Genomic DNA, 20,938 nt, shown 5'->3' with positions numbered 1-20,938 from the left:
AGAGAAGAATTTTGCTTTTAATAATCATTTATGCTGGGTGTATTGAGCAATCTTACCAAACGTCTGTGAATCTTACACAATCACATAACTAGCAAAAAAGAGAGTTAACTTTCGTTTCCAATATTTATACCATTCCTTTTTATTGTAAATAAATAAATATTTATTTACTTCTATTTATTTGGTTGCACCGGGCCTTAGTTGTGGCACGTGGGCTCCTTAGTTGCGGCATGTGGGATCTAGTTCCCTGACCAGGGATCAAACCCGGGCCCCCTACATTGGGAGCTCAGAGGCTTAACCACTGCACCACCAGCGAAGTCCCCACCATTCCTCTTTCCTGTTGGTCTTACTGCCTCTATGACATTACTAAGTGAGCATCCCTGCTTGGTTTTGAGTTTAAATTAAATGGTTTTTTAAAAAAAATGACTACAGTGTTTCATTGTTTAGAATAATATTTGGTACTGATTTTTAGAAAGTAATCTGACATATTTAAGCAGTTCCCTTTTCTACTTATTAGAAAATTATTATTACTATACTCTTTATCAAATGCTTAGTCAGCATCTGCTGATCTGATCCCACATTTTCTTTTTCCTTTTATCTCCTGATATAATAACGTTGAGGGAATTCCTTGATTCTGAACCAATCTTGCACCCCTGGCATAAACTCAAGTTGGTCATACTTTTTGTACATTGTGGAATTCTATTTGCTAAGATTTTGTTTTGATTTTCTGTGTCTACGATCATAATTGAGACTGGTCTCCGGCTGCTTTACGTTTGTACTGTTTTTCAGGTTTTATAAAGGAAACTAAATCAATAAAATGAAATGGTGAGCTTTCTCTCTTTTACCAAATTTTTTTTTTTTTCGCGTCACCACGCAGCATGAGAGATCTTAGTTCCCCAACGAGGGATTGAATCTGTGCCCCCTGCAGTGGAAGCACCAAGTCTTAACCACTGGACCACCAGGGACATCCCCAAAATATTTTTAAAAAGATATTCAGCTATTTCAAATGGTTTTCATGGATTAAAAAAAACCTCCCAACAATCAACATTGACATGCATACTTAAAAAAAAAAAAAATCAGGCAGATAGATTCCCACTCCCTATTCCCCACACTACTGTCCCCAAAATATGTTTTCTAGAGAGACACAAAAATACCCAGTGTGGGATAATGAGTGGGTTCTGAGAGAAGAGACTTTCTAGTAATGGTTTAATTAGGAGAAGCCTCAACAGGAGAGGAGAGGAAACACATAATGCTCAGGTTCTAGACATCCACCAAAATTCCAAAACTTTTTTGACAATTTTGTGTGACCTTTTTAAAAAAATTCTTTTGCTCAACTAACAGAATATAACTGTTGGGACTCCTTTGTAGTAAAAACTCAAAGGTCTTTTAGAACTATAGCAGTTACTCCTACAAAGCTCAACTCTCCCCACCCCCTCCTAATATACTGGAGTAGATTTGCAATTCGATTTCTCAAATCTTCTCTGCAAAATATGATTTCAGCTCTGCTGTCCAGTTCATCTCTTATTTATAGTTATTTCTCAGTTTACTCATTTCTTTTTTTTTTTAATGAAAGGTTTTTTTTATAATTTATTTTATTTATTTATTTATTTTTGGCTGTGTTGGGTCTTCGTTGCTGCGCATGGGCTTTCTCTAGTTGTGGTGAGTGGGGGCTACTCTTCGTTGTGGTGCGCAGGTTTCTCATTGTGGTGGCTTCTCTTGTTGCGGAGCACGGGCTCTAGGCGTGCGGGCTTCAGTAGTTGTGGCACGTGGGCTCAGTAGCGGTGACTCGCGGGCTCTAGAGCACAGGCTCAGTAGTTGTGGCGCACGGGCTTAGTTGCTCCGCAGTATATGGGATCTTCCCAGACTAGGGCTCGAACCCGTGTCCCCTGCATTGGCAGGCGGATTCTTAACCACTGCGCCACCAGGGAAGCCCAGTTTACTCATTTCTAATAATCTCCCCAAAAGACTAACTAGAAGTCTGAGGATCCTGAAATTAAATTCACAAAACTTCCAAAGCTAAAAAGAAAGTATGATAAAAAATATTTTCAATAAAAAAAAAGACAAAATAGCTATCTATGACTCCTGAAAACAAACTGATCTTAAATACAGTGTTTAGTCTGATATTAAAATCTATATATAAGGACTGCCCTGGTGGTGCAGCTGTTAAGAATCCACCTGCCAATGCAGGGGACACAGGATCAAGCCCTGTTCCGGGAAGATCGCACGTGCCTAGGAGCAACTAAGCCCATGTGCCACAACTACTGAGCCTGTGCTCTAGAGCCCGCGAGCCACAACTACTGAGCCCATGCGCCACAACTACTGAAGACTGCACACCTAAAGCCTGTGCTCTTCAGCAAGAGAAGCCACCACAATGAGAAGCCTGCGCACTGCAATGAAGAGTAGCCCCTGCTCGCTGCTACTAGAGAAAGCCCGCATGCAGCTATGAAGACCCAATGCAACTAAAAATAAATAAAATTTTTAAAAAAATCTATATATAACAGGCATGGCTGAGATGAGGAAAGGTCCACAAGTATGCTGAATACTAAGGGTAAGTTTTCTGTTTGATTTGTACAAATAAACCACATAGCACTCTTACATACTGTCAGCAGGAAAAAGTGCTTCAACTCCAAGTGTAGGAAAATCTGGCCACATCTACAGAACTACATATGCATTTACTCTCTGACACAGTGATTCAATCCTAGGAATTCACCCTGAAGATACACTTCCAACAATACAAAAATACATGCTTTGGGCTTCCCTGGTGGCGCAGTGGTTGAGAGTCCGCCTGCCGATGCAGGGGACACGGGTTCGTGCCCCGGTCCGGGAGGATCCCACATGCCACAGAGCGGCTGGGCCTGTGAGCCATGGCCTCTGAGCCTGCGCGTCCAGAGCCTGTGCTCCGCAACGAGAGAGGCCACAACAGTGAGAGGCCCGCGTACCGCAAAAAAAAACAAAGGAAAAAAACATGCTTTAACTCATTCTTTGCTGCATTATCTGTAATTGCAAAATATTAGAAATAACCCAAATGCAGAAAACACAGGAAATTAGCTGAATAAACTATGGTATATCTTCAACAATAACTATTATATAACTGTAAAAAGAAAATGAGGAAGATCTCTATGGAATGTTATGAGCGATTTCTAGGATACACCGTTAAGTGAGAAAAGCAAAGAACAAAAGAACATTTATAGGAGGTTACTTTCAAAGTAGAAGGAAGAGGAAATAATTTAAATATAAATTTGCATACATATTATGGACATGCTTTTTCCCCACAGAAATAAACAAAGAAAGGATAATAAGAAGCTAATAAAATAAGTGGGAATGGGATGAAGCCATAGGACAGCGAGTGACACCTCTCTGAGTTCACACTTTTGTAGAGTTTAGCTTTTGGAATCTTGTTAATGTGTTACATATTCAAAACATAAAATTAAGTTCACAAAGATGAGAGCAGATCCCTAAACTAAATAAAAACAAAAACATATAAACCAAGGGGGGGGGGATAAATTGGGAGACTGGAATTGACATGTACACGCGACTACATATAAAATAGATAACTAATAAGGACCTACTGTATAGCATGGGGAACTGTACTCAGTGTGCTGTAATGACCTATATGGGAAAAGAATCTAAAAAAGAGTGGATATATGTATATGTATAACTGATACACTTTTCTGTACACCTGAAGCTAACACAACATTGCAAATCAACTATACTCCAATAAAAATTCATTAAAAACAAAAAAACAAGCAAAAAAACCAAATCAACCTAATAGTATTTTAAATAAGTAACATGTCCACATAGGAAGAAGGGAAAAAAACTAATCTAAATAACTTCTGAACACAGTACTTCATATATCCTCAGGCTATAAACAAAAGAACTATGAAGTAACCTTGAACGCCATTGAATAGGTTTGTTGTTTGTGGTGGATGGGAGTGTAGAAATTCTGAAACTATCTTGTTTGTATCATAGGATTCAGAGAAAAAAGGAGGGCCTCCTCTCGCTCAGTCTCATTCACTACACCAGAACTGAAGCCAACAGATTCCTTTAGGAGCCTACTTCACCCACAAAGGCTCATCACAGGCTGCTCACCTCCCACCGTGCAGATTAACCAGGCCTAGTCACTCACCCATCTGTTTGTTTATTCATCCGAAGTTTTTTTTTTGGCCGATTGAACCTGGACCACCGCAGTGAAAGCACAGAGTCCTAACCACTGGACCACCAGGGATTTCTCCAACAAATATTTTTGAACAGGTCACCTACTAAGGTCTCTATCCAGGAACTAGGCTTACAACTAAGAAAAAGACAGGCAAGGTTCCTGCCCTCAGAGCTTGTTTCAGTGCAAGCAGACACTCAACAAGAAAACTAGTCAGATTATTCCACACGGTAAGTGCTATTAATAAATAAAGCAAGGCCTTCCCTGGCGGCGCAGTGGTTAAGAATCCGCCTGCCAATGCAGGGGGAACATGGGTTCAAGCCCTGGTCCAGGAAGATCCCACATGCTGCAGAGCAACTAAGCCCGTGCACCACAACTACTGAGCCTGCGCTCTACAGTCTGCAATGAGCCCGTGTGCCACAACTACTGAAGCCTGCGTGTCTAGGGCCTGTGCTCCACAAGAGAAGCCACCGCAACGAGAAGCCCGCGCACCGCAACAAAGAGTAGACCCTGCTCGCCGCAGCTAGAGAAAGCCAGCACACAGCAAGGAAGACCCAATGCTGCCAAAAATAAATAAATAAAATAAATAAATTTATTAAAAAAAAAAGAAATAAAGCAAGGTGATGGGAAAGAGAAGACGTTCTTCAGAGCAGGTGGGGAGAGGGAACTGCTTTAGATTAGTGGTCAGGAAGCCCTTCTCTGGGGAGGTGAACCAAAACCTGAAGGGTAATCGGCCAAATATGTGAGGATCTAGAAGAGTTGCATGATAGGAAGAGAATATGCCAAGTGCAATGACCCTGAGGCCAAAGGAACCCATTTAAAGATAGAAAAAAGGTCAGAGAAACTAGAGTGCAAAAATTGAGGAAGGGAGTGGTACAAAATAAGAGAAGAGGGAAAAAGCAAGAGCCAGATCATATTGGGCCTTGTGGCCTTGGTCATGACTTTGGGTTTTCTTATCAATGGAGAGTTTTAAATGGATTTACTTTTTCAAAAGATTGTTGGGGTGCTGTTTGGAGAATGGAATCTAAACAGGCAAGTGTGAGAGACTCCAGTCAGAATGCTCGGGAGTCAGAATGCTCGAATAGTGGGCCCAGCTATTAGGCCCACTATGACAAATTAGGATGGTAGCAAAGGATACAGAAAGAAATGGCCAGATTGGGGATACAGTCTGTAAATGGAGTCAAAAAGTACCTGCTGATGGATTGGTTGCGTAGGGTAAGGAAAAGAGAGGAATCAGGCATGGCTTCCAGCAGCCGGGTAGATGCTCAATGCCATGAACTGAGATGGTGAAGACTCAGGAATGTCCAGGATGACTTTTTCTGGGGGTAAATGACTTTGGCAAACTGATCTTGCTGGGGGCTGAAGGCCCTCCTGACATATGCTCAGTGGTATCCTAAGATAGCATCCAAAGGCGTCACACAGGCGTTAGCCTTGCCCCCTGCCACATCCTTGAGCCAGATCACCAAGATGTTCTAATTTCTGCCCTTATGCCTCTGGCTTCCTCCTCCTCTTGGGGCCCATTTCTAGGTGGTGCTGCCTCTCTTCCCCTCATTTCTCTCCTTAAGAGCTTCTAATCCCCATTTCTGTGGCCCCTACCTACTGCCTCTGATTCCAAAGTCCTCATTCCACCTCTGCTTTCCTCCGCCTTCAAGGCTCTTGTCCATTGCCCTCTGCTTTCTTCTTCTCTGTCTCCACACCAGATCAAGGTTGCAACAATGTTAAGCATTTAAGCTGCCAAAAGGATATAGGATACTGGCCCTGTTCCTTCCAGTTCCTTATTAGCAAGACAATTTCTAGGAAGATATATCATCTTTGGCCACAGTTATAATTTGGCATTACACACACTGACTTGACTCCATTCTGAGGGAGAATTCAAGTTTTCCTGTATTCTTAATTGGAAACTGGGTTGGAGAGATAGGTAGTTCCAAAGTATTAGTAGGTTATAGTTCCAAAGCTCATAAATTAATTAACTGGAATATAATTTCTACATGGATTCCAACAGATATTTCCCAGCTGTGCACATCACTCACACTTTTGAATGGTCCAGAGCAAATGAAAGTAAGGCCCAGAGAGAAAGAGAAACTAGAAAAAAGTCCTAATTCTCAATCCTCTGGGGAAGAAGAAAATTTTCTTCTTCCCCAGAGGAATGACACAGGGACTGCCTAAAATTTTAGACTCAAACCCACTTCTCTCTCTACCAAAAGTGGCATTGGACTTGCCCTGTGATCCCATCAGAAAAACCACATGAGAACACAAGATTAGCATGAGAGATAGGGAGGGAAAACTATTTCATTAGGTCAGCTGTTATTTATAAATTTATAAACCGAAATTTGAAGAGGTGAAGTATTGCTCAAGCTTCCAAAGTGAAGAAGCATCAGAGCTAGTGTCAAAAGACAGACGTTCCTCACACTCTGCACCACACCATTCCAGCATCTTAGCAGGACATCTGTGGCTCGAGAAATTTCTAACGACTTTTCAGAGATATTGCTTTTGGGAAAAGATTCTTAGAGGTGTGTTTCATTTTGTTTTTTTTCCCCTGATAGCAATTCTTGATGAAAGTAAAATATGCCATCACAAATTTATTTAACAAAATGTCAGAAAAAAATTAAAGACAAAGAACACTTTTGATTTAACCTAAGTCTGCAGACTCATTATATTCACTGTTAAAAAATTTTCACAATGAAAAGAATAAGTTGGTAAAAATGACTTTGGTATACTCTGGTTAAAAAAAAAACAAACAAAAAAACCCAAAAAAACAAACAAAAAATTAACTGTCTTAATTGAAAGAACTGAAATTTACTAAATAATACTTTATTTTTCTCCATTACACTTATTAACATGTGACAGTTTTTATGCTGTTATTGACCATCTCCTTCCACTGGATTGCAATTTCGATGAAAGCACAAATTTTGTCAGTTTTGTTCACAGCTGTATTCCCAGCACCTACAACAGGCACAGGCCCATAGTAGACATCTGATAAATATTCTTCCACTGTTGAATGAATAAATGTTAATTTATTATAGATTTCCTTGCAGCAGAGTATTCATTACAAGACCGCTTCTTGAATGAACCTTTATAGATTGGAAATACAGTATAAAAGCAGAATTCAGTGAAGGAAGCTAAGTCTGGGAAAGGAAGATTCTAGTGAGTGATCTTGGCTGATGGTGTGAAAAACAATCACACAGCAGAACACAAAGCAAAAAGAAATTTAACACAGATGTCACAAGTTTCTTGCATTTAGACTTAGGCACTTAACCAACAGGTCAGTGTCCCTGTGCTCAGAAGTACATGAGTGTTCCTTCTGTGTGTGTGTGTGTGTGTGTGTGTGTGTGTGTGTCTTTTACTTTACTTTAAAAGTAATTCCAGGGACTCCCCTGGTGGCACAGTGGTTAAGAAGCCACCTGCCAATGCAGGGGACACGGGTTTGATCCCTGGTCCAGGAAGATCCCACATTCCGTGGAGCAACTAAGCCTGTGCACCACAACTACTGAGCCCGCGTGCCACAACTACTGAAGCCTGTGCGCCTAGAGCCCGTGCTCCGCAACAAGAGAAGCCACTGCAATGAGAAGCCTGTGCACTGCATCGAAGAGTAGCCCCCACTCACCACAGCTAGAGAAAGCCCGTCCGCAGCAACGAAGACCCAACGCAGCCAAAAATTAATTAATTAATTAAAAAAATAATAAAAGTAATTCCAAAAACCTTGGTTATCTGAATTTTCTACTTCAAAGTAGATGAGACATTAGCACTAAAAGGGTATCATAGTTGAAAGAGACAGTCTGGCAGCCCATATGCTGACAACCAGGAAAAAGAAAATAAAGCAGACACCAAAAAAAGCACAGGAATCTGATATCATTTAATTTCAATTCAAATAAATCCACACACAAATAATATATAATTTCCCATGAAAGTTTTGCTATTTCAGAACACAGTAAATGATTTTCATACTGACAACACTTATAATCAAGCTTAGACTATGTTCTGTAGACTCTGCTTAAAGGCAACAAGGAACTATGTCTATCTTTATTTTTGCGTTCCGTAACATCTTACAGAAAAACCCGAACGAACATTTTTGGCCAGCTCAGTACCTTTCTGGGGTTTTGTTTTGAGGCTCTATTATGTGCCAGGGCCCACGCTAAGTCCTTTACATACAGTTTCTCTGCTAATCCACTCAATAACCCTGTAAGGAAACAAGTGTCTTCCCATTTTCTAGATGTGAAAACTGAGGCTGGGGGGGGCGTAAGTACATGTTCCAAATCAGAAAGATAGAAAGTAGTACAGATGGGATTCAACTACAAATCATGTGTTCTTTTCACCATAACAAGCTGCCCACCACAACACTAACGAACCCAGGGAAATGATGTACTAACTGTAAGAACCATACACTGCAGGAAAACGTGGCTTCTTGGCCAAAGAATTCAGCATGGCTTCCCAAAGTCATAAACCTAGAACCCAAAACTGTATTTGCCAGTCTTTTTCATTCATTCTCTTTCTTTCCTGTGGTTTCAAAAGACTGAACACTTATTTGTGCTAGTTAATCAAGAGATTCAACAATATTTTTTATGTGCTCACCTTGCACAACACTGTAATGAATACTGGTTATTTCACTCTTTCACTGGTTATTCCATTATTAACCTCAAATATCTTCTTTACCTTTTATTCAATGAAAGATACAGAACTATCACATTATAAAGCAGGAAATGTGGACCATTTAGATGAATATGGGTGATGTGGATGAAGGTAAAACAAAGTGGTGAGAAAGGGACTTCCCTGGCAGTCCAGTTGTTAAGACTCTGTGCTCTCAATGCAGAGGGCATGGGTTCAATCCCTGGTAGGGAACTAAGATCCCACACTCCAGCATGGTGTGGCCAAAAAACCCCCAGAAAACAAACAAACAAAAAAACCAAAGTGGTGAGAAAATATCAAAATGTAGATTTCTCAACTGGAAATTCAACTTTGTAACAGTTATCTTGCAAATGTCACCACTTTTTTTTTTTTTTTTTAAAGTTCCATACCAGAAAGACACTTTTCAGAAGTACTTCTCTGGTAAGAAGTAGTGGGGTATTTCAGACTAGAAATACATGTTCTCCTCTGTAACTTAAGAAATTAAGATTAGATATTACTGGACTAGTTTATAACCTTCTGCTTGTATGAAGTCCCAACTTACCATATCTGTGCTAAAACAGGTTGAGGTAACCCAGATTGAAAAAAAAAGTTTCTAGCTTGATCACCTGTAAATGAAATGGAAAAAGTTTTAGAAGAAAACAGCAGCTGACAGAAAACCACTTATGGCAAAATTACAAAAAGAAAGAGGTTAATAATCCTGTAAATACTGAACTGAATACATTTTAAAAGCCAAATGATAAGTTTATAAATAACAATAAAATGAATCCATCAGCACTGACTTTAGAATGTAACACTTAAAAAAAAAATCATCTCAAAAAGGGCCTACCATTGTGTAGGGGTGGATTGTCCACTTTAATTAATCTGCTAGTAATTAAGATGGTAACAGCTACACATTACAACAAAGTGAACCTACAGAAATCCTCAAGAAACTGATGACCCATACTTCTACTTTACAAAAGAGTTCTTTGCCATTCTCATTTACCTACACTTCAGATTTTTGGTACTTCTAACATATTTATGGAGAGTTAGTAACAATGATTAAAAGAATCACATCGAGGACTAAGAATTAGTAAGTTAAAGAGAAGTGAAACAAATACACACAAAAGCAAGTTCCCAGGAAATCTAGATCCCATTTTTTCTAAAGCTAATTCCTGAAGAGTAATCAAACAGGAAAGAGATTAGAAAACGCAAAGTACAAAAGGACCTTAAGGACATAGCAATAAGAAAAAAATTTTTTAATGCTCATAATCTGTTAATTTACTCAAGCCAGTTCAAGATCAGAATTAAGGAAGTGTTTTTGCTCAAGGACCACAGTCCAATGCTACAATTACTTAAAGAATGTGGTCCATTAATCTTAAACAATTCCCAACAGTGATATGCCTAAAACAGTGACTTGGCATTCATTAAAAACTGTAAAAAAGACTTGAGTGCATTGGAAGAGAAGCAACTGTAAAAATACAGACTCCAGGTTAAGGCAAAATAGGCAAAGTGTACCCTAGATCACATGTGCCCACCTTCGCTCTGCATAATAGATTTTCCACAGATATATGCACTATGGTAAGTAAAAATGTAAAAATACTGACTCCAATTACCAGTAATAAATCCAGATATTGGCTTTAAACTATGGAACTGTTGATCATGCTTTGCTCTTTCCTCTACAGTTATGGCCCAAATATCCAGGCTACCTACAATCCAAAGAAAAGACAAAGAAATTATTCAATGAGAAAATAAAAACAAAGTGCTCACACGCACAGTTTCCATAGTACCTCAAGATACTGTCGGTATGTTATAAATGATTTGATAAGTTAACATCTGTTTGTCCTTGGAAGTTTTGAATATAAAGTTAGAAAGCTAAGAGTAGACATATACACACCACTATATATAAAACAGACAACTAATAAGGACCTACTGTATAGCACAGGGAACTCTTCTCAATACTCTGTAATGACCTATATGGAGAAGAATCTAAAAAAGAGTGGACATATGTATATGTATAACTGATTCACTTTGCTGTACAACAGAAACTAACACAACATTGTAAATCAACTATATGCCAATAAAATTTTTTTAAAGAAAGGGGAAAAAAAAGAAAATTAAGAGTAAAGCAGGCCAAAAAAAATAAAAGATATTAGCACAAACTCTTTTTTTAAAAACTTGTCCTATAACCCTGTAGTTAGCAGGACTGTATGAAGACATGTTAATAATCATCATTTATTTACATAAACAGACTGATTTACAAATCAATAGTCTAATTTAAAACAGTATTTTCAGATATCTTAAATGCCACAAGTGAAAGTTATGGAAAAATTGAGCTTCACTAAATTAGTATCCTATGTGATTCCATGAAAATCTTTTTGGAGTGATAAAAATATTCAAATACTAGATTGTAGTGAATTTTATGGCATGTAGATTATAACTCACTGAAGCTGTTTTTAAAAATGGGTATCCTGAAAAAAACAATGGCAAACCAGAGGGAACAGGGTTTAAGTCCTTCAGTTTCAGTTCTTGGACTGACCAGATATCCCCTTGTTTCTGGGATTTTCCTCACTTTAGTGTTAGGTTTTCTCAAACAAATTCACCAAATAACTCTAGATTACACAGGTAGAAGGTTTTCAAAAGTTCAGACATTTTCCCAAAAGGTGGGAACAGACAGTATGTGAAGGTGCCTAGCATACAAGCAAAATGCCTAAACACTGAAATCTCCCTTCTCTGCAGGGTCTGATATGACAGCGACAGGCAGAGCAGCAATTCATTCAGTCACTGAAAACAGACTTGTTGAACACCTCCTATGTGCCACATACTGTGTTAGACATTAGGGATAAGATGGTGACCGAAATAGATCAGATCCCTACCCTCACAGGCCTTACAGTCCTGCAACTTCTATTGCCCTGTCAAAATTTGTCAAACAGAAACAAACCCCACCAAACAAGCAAAACAAAACAAACAAAAAACTTGCTCAGTAACTAAGAAGGGGGACAAAAACAAAACAGAAAATAAAACAGTAAGACTAATGGTTCTGAAAAGGTTGCAGACTTCTGTACTAGAAGCTCACAGAGACTTTTACAGATGTAATCCCAGGGATGGGGCTTTATGCTGCCTTACTCTCTTCACGGTGGCTAGGTTTGACAGCTGCCAAGAGAAATTCAGTCATATGGCATGCTCTCTTTAAAACAAAACAAAACTTGGCCAGTAAGCAAAACCAACATTTAACACTTTCCTAATAATCTTAGGGGAAATTACCTGAAAAACACATCTTATGCAGATTGATGTTTCAAGCAGATTAACTAAAGTAAAACAAAAATGTCATGCTTTAAATCCAGTCTAAAGAAAAAGTACAGAATAAATGACCCAGTCACCTCAACAAATAAACTGCAAAACAAAAAACCAAAAAAACAGGGATGGAGAAGGGTTCACTAACAAAGCAACTTAGGAAACACATGAACTAATTGTAATGTGTGTGTCTTGTTCGGATCCTGATTTGAACCAACCAACCATAACAACAACAACGAAAAATATCTAAAGACTATCAGGGAAAATTTTAACACTGACTTGATAGTTGAAGACATTAAGGAATTACTAGAAACTTTACAGGAGTGGTAACAGTATTGTAGTTATATCTTTAAAAGTGTTATCTTTTAGAAACACCCACTAAAATGTTTGTGAATGAAATGATCTGATGTATGAGAGGTGCTCAAAAGAATCCAGGTGAAACTATATTGGCCATTAGTTGATTGATAATCACTGAAACTATATGATGGGTTGATTATATTATTCCCTCTACTTACGTGAATATTTGAAATTTGCCATAATACTAAGTTTTTAAAAATGCGATTCCAAGTACATTAAAAAAGGAAAATCTTTGAAAACTTACCACCAAAAGGTGTTGGAAACTGAGCCATGTTTCTGTTACTTTCACCTTGCTAATGGACGCCTGTAATTGAAATGCAACATTTAAGTTTATGAAAACTTCACTCCTAGGTACTTATAAACACACTAACATGCTGTCTTAATGACCTGAAGACTGATACTAGAGTTAGGGGATAGCACTGCAAATGAATGTTACAACTAAGGGTTCATTCATTCATTCCTTCTCTGCACAGTTTCTCAGTCCCAGGTACAATGATGGGCACTGAGGAATGTGAACGAAAGACTCTCCAGCAACAAGAAGCTTTCAGTCTGGGGAGTGATACTATTAGCTCGGGACAGCCTATTATCTCATTATTTGTATTGTTGTATTTGTTATTTTTTAAATATATCTTTTTCCTAACCATCTACATATACTACTCCATCTGCTTCATGGTTACAACAACTGCTCTTTTTAATGAGCACTTAGTACATGCTGCACACTGTCTTATCTCTCCGTTTTTGGGGGTTTTTTTGGCTGCACTGTGCATCATGCGCAATAGTTTCCTGACCAGGGATCAAACCTGTGCCCTTGCAGTGGAAGTGCTGAGTCTTAACCACTGGACCTCCAGGGAAGTCCCTTAACTCTTTCCATAGTATCACAGCCCTATGACATAGGTACTATATTACCATTCCATACTACACACGAAGAAAATGAGAATCAGAGAGGCGAAGTGATTAGAACAACATCACACATTTGGTGACCAAGCTGGATTTGAGCAGGGGAAGCAAACTCCACAGCCTGTGCTGCTTTTATGAAAAACATTGTCTGCGATTGCTGTTTTAAAATGCATATTACACTAATGTCTGCCCAGAATACCAAACACAAACCCAGGCTCAAATATCCCCATCAGGCATTATTTGCTCATGAACAGTCAACGTGAAACCAAGCCAGTCCTCTTCCCCAACTGAAAAAATCCAAACTTAATATTTTCCTTACGCTTAACTAAACAACATAGTAAATGCACACAGTTAAAAATGAATACTAAATAGTAACAGAAAAAAATTAGATAAATTTAGAATTAAAAAGTGAGAGTCCCTTTGCCCTAATACTCAATTTCATCTGTCCATGGAATTTTTGTTTGTTTGTTTGTTTGTTTTTGTTTTGCGGTACGCGTGCCTCTCACTGTCGTGGCCTCTCCCATTGCAGAGCACAGGCTCCGGACGCGCAGGCTCAGCGGCCATGGCTCACGGGCCCAGCTGCTCCGCGGCATGTGGGATCTTCCCGGACCGGGGCACGAACCCGTGTCCCCTGCATCGGCAGGCGGACTCTCAACCACTGCGCCACCAGGGAAGCCCTGTCCATGGAATTTTAAAATTCCAAAAGCTCTATCTTGTTCTCAACTATTTATTCCTAGTGTTCTCCTCCATCTCTTTTTTAAATGGACACAACTTCTTTTATTCTTCTGATTTTTTGTTTTCATTTTACTCTTTAGTTTTCTTCTGTTTCTTGCATCATTTGATTCCTTTTTTGTTTGCTCACTGATAGTTCGTTTAGGGTCATTCTCTTTCACTTTTGAGGCTTTGCTCATATATCTGGTGATCCTTGGATGTACCTTCATATTTAAGATGGAGGCACTAAAACAATGCTCAGAAGCTGGGCATGGGTGGCAGGTTTATTAATTGATGGGCTTCTCCCTATGATGATCAGATATATCTAGTCACCTGTTCACTGGGAGATCTCCAAATGTCAGATTTTTTCTATTGAAGCTATATTCAGCTAGATGTGGTATTCCAGCTGGCTTCTGGGGAGGAGTGGAGAAGGGAGAAAGAAGTGAGGGGCCTAACTTCAGTGGGTGGACTTGTATACAATCCCTTTATTTTCAACCCCATGTTTCACCCTTCTAGTCTGGAGCATCTCTGGCCTAGTGCTCTTCACATCTCCCCAGAGGAAGGGGGCTGACGTAATCACCTGTCTGCTGGGGTGCAGGAGAGAATGGTTCAAAATGTCTGAAACACAGACTGTTGAAGAATTTCGATTTTCAGCTGCAAAACTGACCTAGGAATGCCAGGAGCCTCCAAGTACTCTGGGCCTGGGACAAGCTGCTTGACCTCATCTTTATTTGTAGGCACTGTTTATCTACCTCTGAACTCAAATTAACACTCCTTTCCAAAGTTATGTTTCTCTTTACAAAAAATTGTCAAAATCTTTTGTCACTGGGGACTTCCTTGATGGTGCAGTGGTTAAGAATCTGCCAGCCAATGCAGTGGACACGGGTTCAAGCCCTGGTCTGGGAAGATCCCACATGCCACGGAGCAACTAAGCCCCTGCGCCACAACTACTGAGCCTGAGCTCTAGAGTTTGCGAGCCACAACTACTGAGCCCGTGTGCCACAACTACTGAATCCCATGCGCTTAGAGCCTGCACTCCGAAATAAGAGAAGGCACTGCAATGAGAAGCCCGTGTACCACAATGAAGAGTAGCCACTGCTCGCTACTAGAGAAAGCCCGCACGCAGCAACAAAGACCCAACACAGCCAATAAATAAATACATACATACATTTATATTAAAAAAAAAATCTTCTGTCACTATCTTCTCTACTGTTATCTTTTTCCTTAGGAGTTTACATCTTTTAGCTGCCTATGTGATTATGGCAGACATCAGGGAAGGAGAAGAGAAAACACATGTGGTCAAGCCACCACAATGAACTGAAAGTCTGTGAGTCCAGTGATGAAGCAGGCCACTTCTCACTGCCAATTCCCTTTAAAAACTACAGCTGCTATTCTGTTCTTCCACTATTTCTCAGTCAATATATTATGTAGGTAAGCTTGATAATTTTCCAAAAAATTTTAGTTTTCCACCTCACTTAATCTTCATAATGTCCTTGAAATTGACAAGTCATACGTCTTTTGAGCTGTATCCCCCCAAAATTACAGAACAAGACTGTAAAGAACATGCAAAAATTCTTCACCAAAGAAGAATTCAAAGCTGAAACTCAAAAATATATAACAAAGGATATACATTGGCAAAAACATAACCAAGGGTTTATGCAGAAGTCAAGGTTAATTTAACATTTGAAAATAAATTAATGTAATCAACCATATTAACAGAATAAACCAAAAAGCTCATATAATCGTTTTTCCATAAATGTGGGAAAAAAAGCCTTGACAAAACCTCAACACCTAGGGATGATAAAAACCTCAGGAATCTAAGATTAGTAGGAAACTTCCTCAAACAGATACAGGGCATCTATGAAAAAGCTATAGCTAGCATCATAGTTAAAGGTTAAAGACTAAATTTCTCCCCCCAGAGATCAGGAAGAAGGCAAGGATATCTACTTTTACCACTTCTATTCAACATTGTTTTGAAGGTTCTAGCCCTGAAATAAGGTAAGAAAAACAAACAGACCAAAAAAAAAAAAAAAAAAGACAAAGATTTTTAAAAAATCTATAAAACTCTATTTACAGATGATATAACTGTTTACATAGAAAACCCCAAGAAATCTACAAAATAGTACAATAAGTGAATTTGGCAATATCACAGGATGAAACGTTGATATCAACTGAATTCTTATATATGAACAATAATTGGCAATTGAAATGAAGACAAACAATCCCTCTTATAGCAGTGTCAAAAAAATGTAAAAGTCCTAGGTATAAATTTAACAAAAGACATCCAAGGCCAAGGTCTCTATGCTGAAAACTATGAAATATTGCTTAAAAAATAATTAAAGAAGACCTAAATAAATGGAGAGATATACTATGTTAATAGAAAGATTCAATATTGCTAAAATGGCAATTCCCGCCAAATGGATCTATATATTCAATGCAATCCCAATTAGAACTGCAGCAGGCTTTTGAGTAGAAATTGGCAGGCTGATATTGACATTTGCTTGCAAATGCAAAGGACCTAGAATAACCACAGCAATTTCTAAAAAGAACAAAATTGGAGAATTTATTCTACCTGATTTCAAGATTTACTAAAAAAGCAATGTAATAACCAAGGCCTTTTGGGACTGATGTAAAGGCAGACATACCAGATCAATAGAACAAAGCATTGAGAAATAGATTTACACATGTTTGGTGAATTCATTTTTGGCAATGGCAAATCACTGGAGGAAAAAAGTCTTTTCAACAAACTGAAGTAGATCAACTAGATATGGGGAGGTGGTGGAGGCGGGAGGGGGGAACACCGATCCTACTTCACAAAATACACAAAAATTAATTCAAAATGGATCAAAATTTAAATTTGGCCTAAATTTAAAACCATATAGTTTTACACAAAAAAATTCTAACAAGAATATCTTCGTGACCCTCGGGCTAGGCAACAATTTCTTAGGACACAAAAAAGCATGATTTATTTTTTAAAAAAGAGAGAGAACAGTAAATTGGGCTTCATCAAAGTGAAATGTTATCTCCTTAAGAAAACAAAAAGGCAAGCCATAGACTGGGAGAAAACATTTGCAACACATACATCAGACAAAGGAACTGTACTCAGAATATATAAAGAACTCTTGCAACCTAAAAGTAAATAGTAAGACAAACAACTTAGTGAGGAAATTGATAAGAGATGTGAACAGACACTTCACAAAATAACTCTCAGAAACGGACAAGAAACACATGAAAAGGTGATCAACATCATTAGCCATTAGGGAAACTAAACCAAAGTCATGTGCCACTATGTTTCCACTAGAATGGCAAACATGAAAAAGACTGAGCATACCAAGTGCAGACAAAAATGTGGAACAGCTAGACTCTGCTGGTAGGAATGTAAAATGGTATAATCACATTGGGAAACAGTTTTCTTAAAAAATTATACAGGGCTTCCCTGGTGGCGCAGTGGTTGAGGGTCCGCCTGCCGATGCAGGGGACACGGGTTCGTGCCCCGGTCCAGGAAGGTCCCACATGCCGCGGAGCGGCTGGGCCCGTGAGCCATGGCCGCTGAGCCTGCGCGTCCAGAGCCTGTGCTCCGCAACGGGAGAGGCCACAACAGTGAGAGGCCTGCGTACAGCAAAAAAAAAAAAAAATTATACAGCTACCATTCAATCCAGCCACTCTACTTCTCTATATTTAGCTACGAGAAATGAAGATTTCTATCCACAGGAAGATTTCTACACATATCATATCAACTTTATTTTTATTTATTTATTTTTTTGCAGTACGTGGGCCTCTCACTGTTGTGGCCTGTCCTGTTGTGGAGCTCAGGCTCTGGACACGCAGGCTCAGTGGCCATGGCTCACGGGCCCAGCTGCTCCGCGGCATGTGGGATCTTCCCGGATTGGGGCATGAACCCGTGTCCCCTGCATCAGCAGGCGGACTCTCAACCACTGTGCCACCAGGGAAGCCCCTCAACTTTATTTTTAAGAGCCAAAAACTAGCAACCCAAACAACTGATGAATGGATAAATAAACAATGATATACCCATACAATGAAATACTATTTAGCAATAAAAAGGAACCAACTGTTGCTATAAGCAATAACATGCATGAATGTCAAAATTACTATGTTTAATGAAAGAAGCAGGTATACACACACACACACACACACACACACACACAGAGTATAACTCCATTTTTGTAAAAATTGCAGAAAATATTAACTACTCTATAGTGATAGAAAACCAATCAGTGATTGCCAGGAGATGACAGTAGAGGAAGGGACAGAATGTAAAATTACAGAGAGGCACAGGAAAACTTTGGGGAGGAATGGAAATGTTTGCTATCGTCATAATGGTCATGGTTTCACAGGTATATCCATGTGTCAAAACTGATCAAACTGTGCACTTTTTTAAAAATTAATTAATTTTTTGTGGGGCGCTGCATAGGGTCTTTGTTGCTGCGTGCGGGCTTTACTCTTCGTTGCAGTGCATGGGTTTCTCATTGGGTGGCTTCTCTTATTGCAGAGCAGGGCTTCTGGGTGCGCGGGCTTCAGTAGTTGTGGCTTGCAGGCTCTAGAGCGCAGGCTAGGTAGTTGTGGTGCACAGGCTTAGTTGCTCCGCATCATGTGGGATCTTCCCAGGCCAAGGCTCGAACCCGTGTCCCCTGCATTGGCAGGTGGATTCTTAACCACTGTGCCACCACGGAAGCCCAAACTGTGCACTTTAAATACATACAGTGTAGTGTATTGATACTTCCCATTAGGTCACAAGCCACAAAGAAAATTCTAAAACTAAAAGTCAAGAGTTTGGCAATCCTAGTAGTTGAATACAAACTAGAATATCTACATTGGATTATCGTCTTAAGAGAGTTTCCAATAACTTTCAACAAGTATTTTATCTTTAAAACACACATAAAAAAAGACTCAACTTTAAGCTCAAGTTAAAAAAAAATGGAAGGGATAGAACAAATGATGGACAGACAATACGGCTTTTGAGCAAGAATACTTAATATAATTAAGGAGTTTACAATGACCTCATTTGACTCAATAGAAAAATAATGTAATAACAACAACAACAACAACAATTTTTAAATGGGCAAAGGACCTGAACAGACAATAACAACAACAACAACAATTTTTAAATGGGCAAAGGACCTGAACAGACACTTTTCCAAATAAGACATACAAATGGTCAACAGGTACACTGAAAAGGTGCTCAACATCACTACTGATCAAGGAAATGCAAATCAAAATCACAATGAAGTATCACTTCACTCCTGTTAGAATAGCTATTATCAAAAAGAGATAACAAATGCTGGCGAGGATGTGGAGAAAAGGAAACCCTTGTGCACTGCTGTTGTGAAATGTAAATTGGTGCAGCCATTGTGGAAAACAGTAGGGAGGTTCCTCAAAAAATTAAAATAGAACTACCATATGATCCAGCAATGCCACCTCTTGATATATATCCAAAGGAAATGAAATCATTATCTCGAAGAGATATATGAACTTCCATGTTTGCTGCAGCATCATTAACAATAGTCAAGACATGGAAACAACATGTGTCTGCGGATGTATAAACAGATAAAGAAAATGTGGGATACATATACAATGCAATATTATTCAGCCTTAATAAAAGAAGATCCTGCCATTTGTGACATGGTTAAACCTGGAAGACATTTTGCTAAGTGAAATAAGCCAGACACAGAAAGACAAATACTATGTGATCTCACTAATGAATGAGGAGACCTGGTCAAAGGATACAAACTTTCAGTTATAAGATGAGTAAGTTCTGGGGATCTAACGTGTAGCATGGTGACCACAGCTAATAATACTGTCTTGTATACGTGAAATGTGCTAAGAGAATAGATCTTAAGTGTGCTCACCACACACACAAAAAAATGGTAGATAAGGTGTGGATGTGTTAATTAGCTTGACTGTGGTAGTCCTTTCACAATGTATACACATACTGAATGCTGTACATCCTAAATATATAAGCTTTTAATTTGTCAATTATACCTCAAGAGAGCTGGGGGTAAAAAGGAGTTTATAATTAAACAGGGGATGGAAAAATCACATCAAAAATCTGTGTGTATGTGTGTGGGTAGAGGGAGAGAGAAAATGTAGGTGACATAATAATTCACTAAAATTGTATTATTAAATGCTACTAACACGCCTGACCTGTATTAGCCAATTTAATCCAATTGACAACACTATGGGTTAAATAATATTACTATCCCATCTTAGGGATGTGGAAACAAAGGCACAGTTTATATAGTCATTCAAATTTCCTGAAGGTTTGAAAATTTTCTAAAAGACGGAACAGAGAGTCAGTCTTGTTTCTGTGCTCGTGTATAACCTCATACTTTTAGGATTAAGAACTTAATGGAATATTCCTGAAGTAGTTAGCCTGGTAAACCTTCCAGGGTGGAGCTGGGGGTAGGGAGTGAGAGGATACTGTCCCAAGCAATAAAAGCGCTGGAAATCAAAAAAACGAGGGAAGGGAAAGCAAGTGGGTTTGTTTGCTTATTTTTCATAAACTTATTTATTTATTTATGGCTGTGTTGGGTCTTCATTGCTGCTCCGCGGGCTTTCTCTAGATGCAGCGAACGGGTCTACTCTTTGTTGCAGTGCACAGGCTTCTCATTGCGGTGGCTTCTCTTGTTGCAGAGCATGGGCTCTAGACGCGTGGGCTTCAGTAGCTGTGATGCGTGGGCTTCAGTAGTTGTGGCACGTGGGCTCAGTAGTTGTGGCGCATGGGCTTAGTTGCTCCGCAGCATATGGGATCTTCCCAGACCAGGGTTCGAACCCGTGTCCCCTGCATTGGCAGGCGGATTCTTAACCACCACGCCACCAGGGAAGTCCTGTTAAAGTGTCATAGCAGACCACAGAGGAAACTGAATGCAGGAAATAAGTTTAATAGAATTTTGCCAGGTAAGTCCAAAGAGC

The 20,938-nt window shown here is 39.2% G+C and overlaps 1 protein-coding gene across 1 annotated transcript in view; it reads right to left on the bottom strand.

Annotated features, from left to right (window-relative positions):
* The window catches only part of ITSN1 (intersectin 1), a 180,515-nt gene that overhangs the window by 107,561 nt on the left and 52,016 nt on the right, over window positions 1–20,938 (bottom strand). The window contains exons 2-4 of the mRNA XM_082654560.1: window positions 12,645–12,704; window positions 10,366–10,458; window positions 9,315–9,378 (exon numbers count right to left, since the gene is read on the bottom strand). Of these exons, the coding sequence (XP_082510686.1) occupies window positions 9,315–9,378; window positions 10,366–10,458; window positions 12,645–12,672 (185 nt within the window). The 5' untranslated portion in view covers window positions 12,673–12,704. The remainder of the gene's footprint in view (window positions 1–9,314; window positions 9,379–10,365; window positions 10,459–12,644; window positions 12,705–20,938) is intronic.

This window comes from Grampus griseus (assembly GCF_964374135.1).
Source record: "Grampus griseus genome assembly, chromosome: 5".
NCBI classification, from domain to species: Eukaryota; Metazoa; Chordata; class Mammalia; order Artiodactyla; family Delphinidae; genus Grampus; species Grampus griseus.
This window is presented reverse-complemented; position numbering and strand designations above follow the sequence as displayed.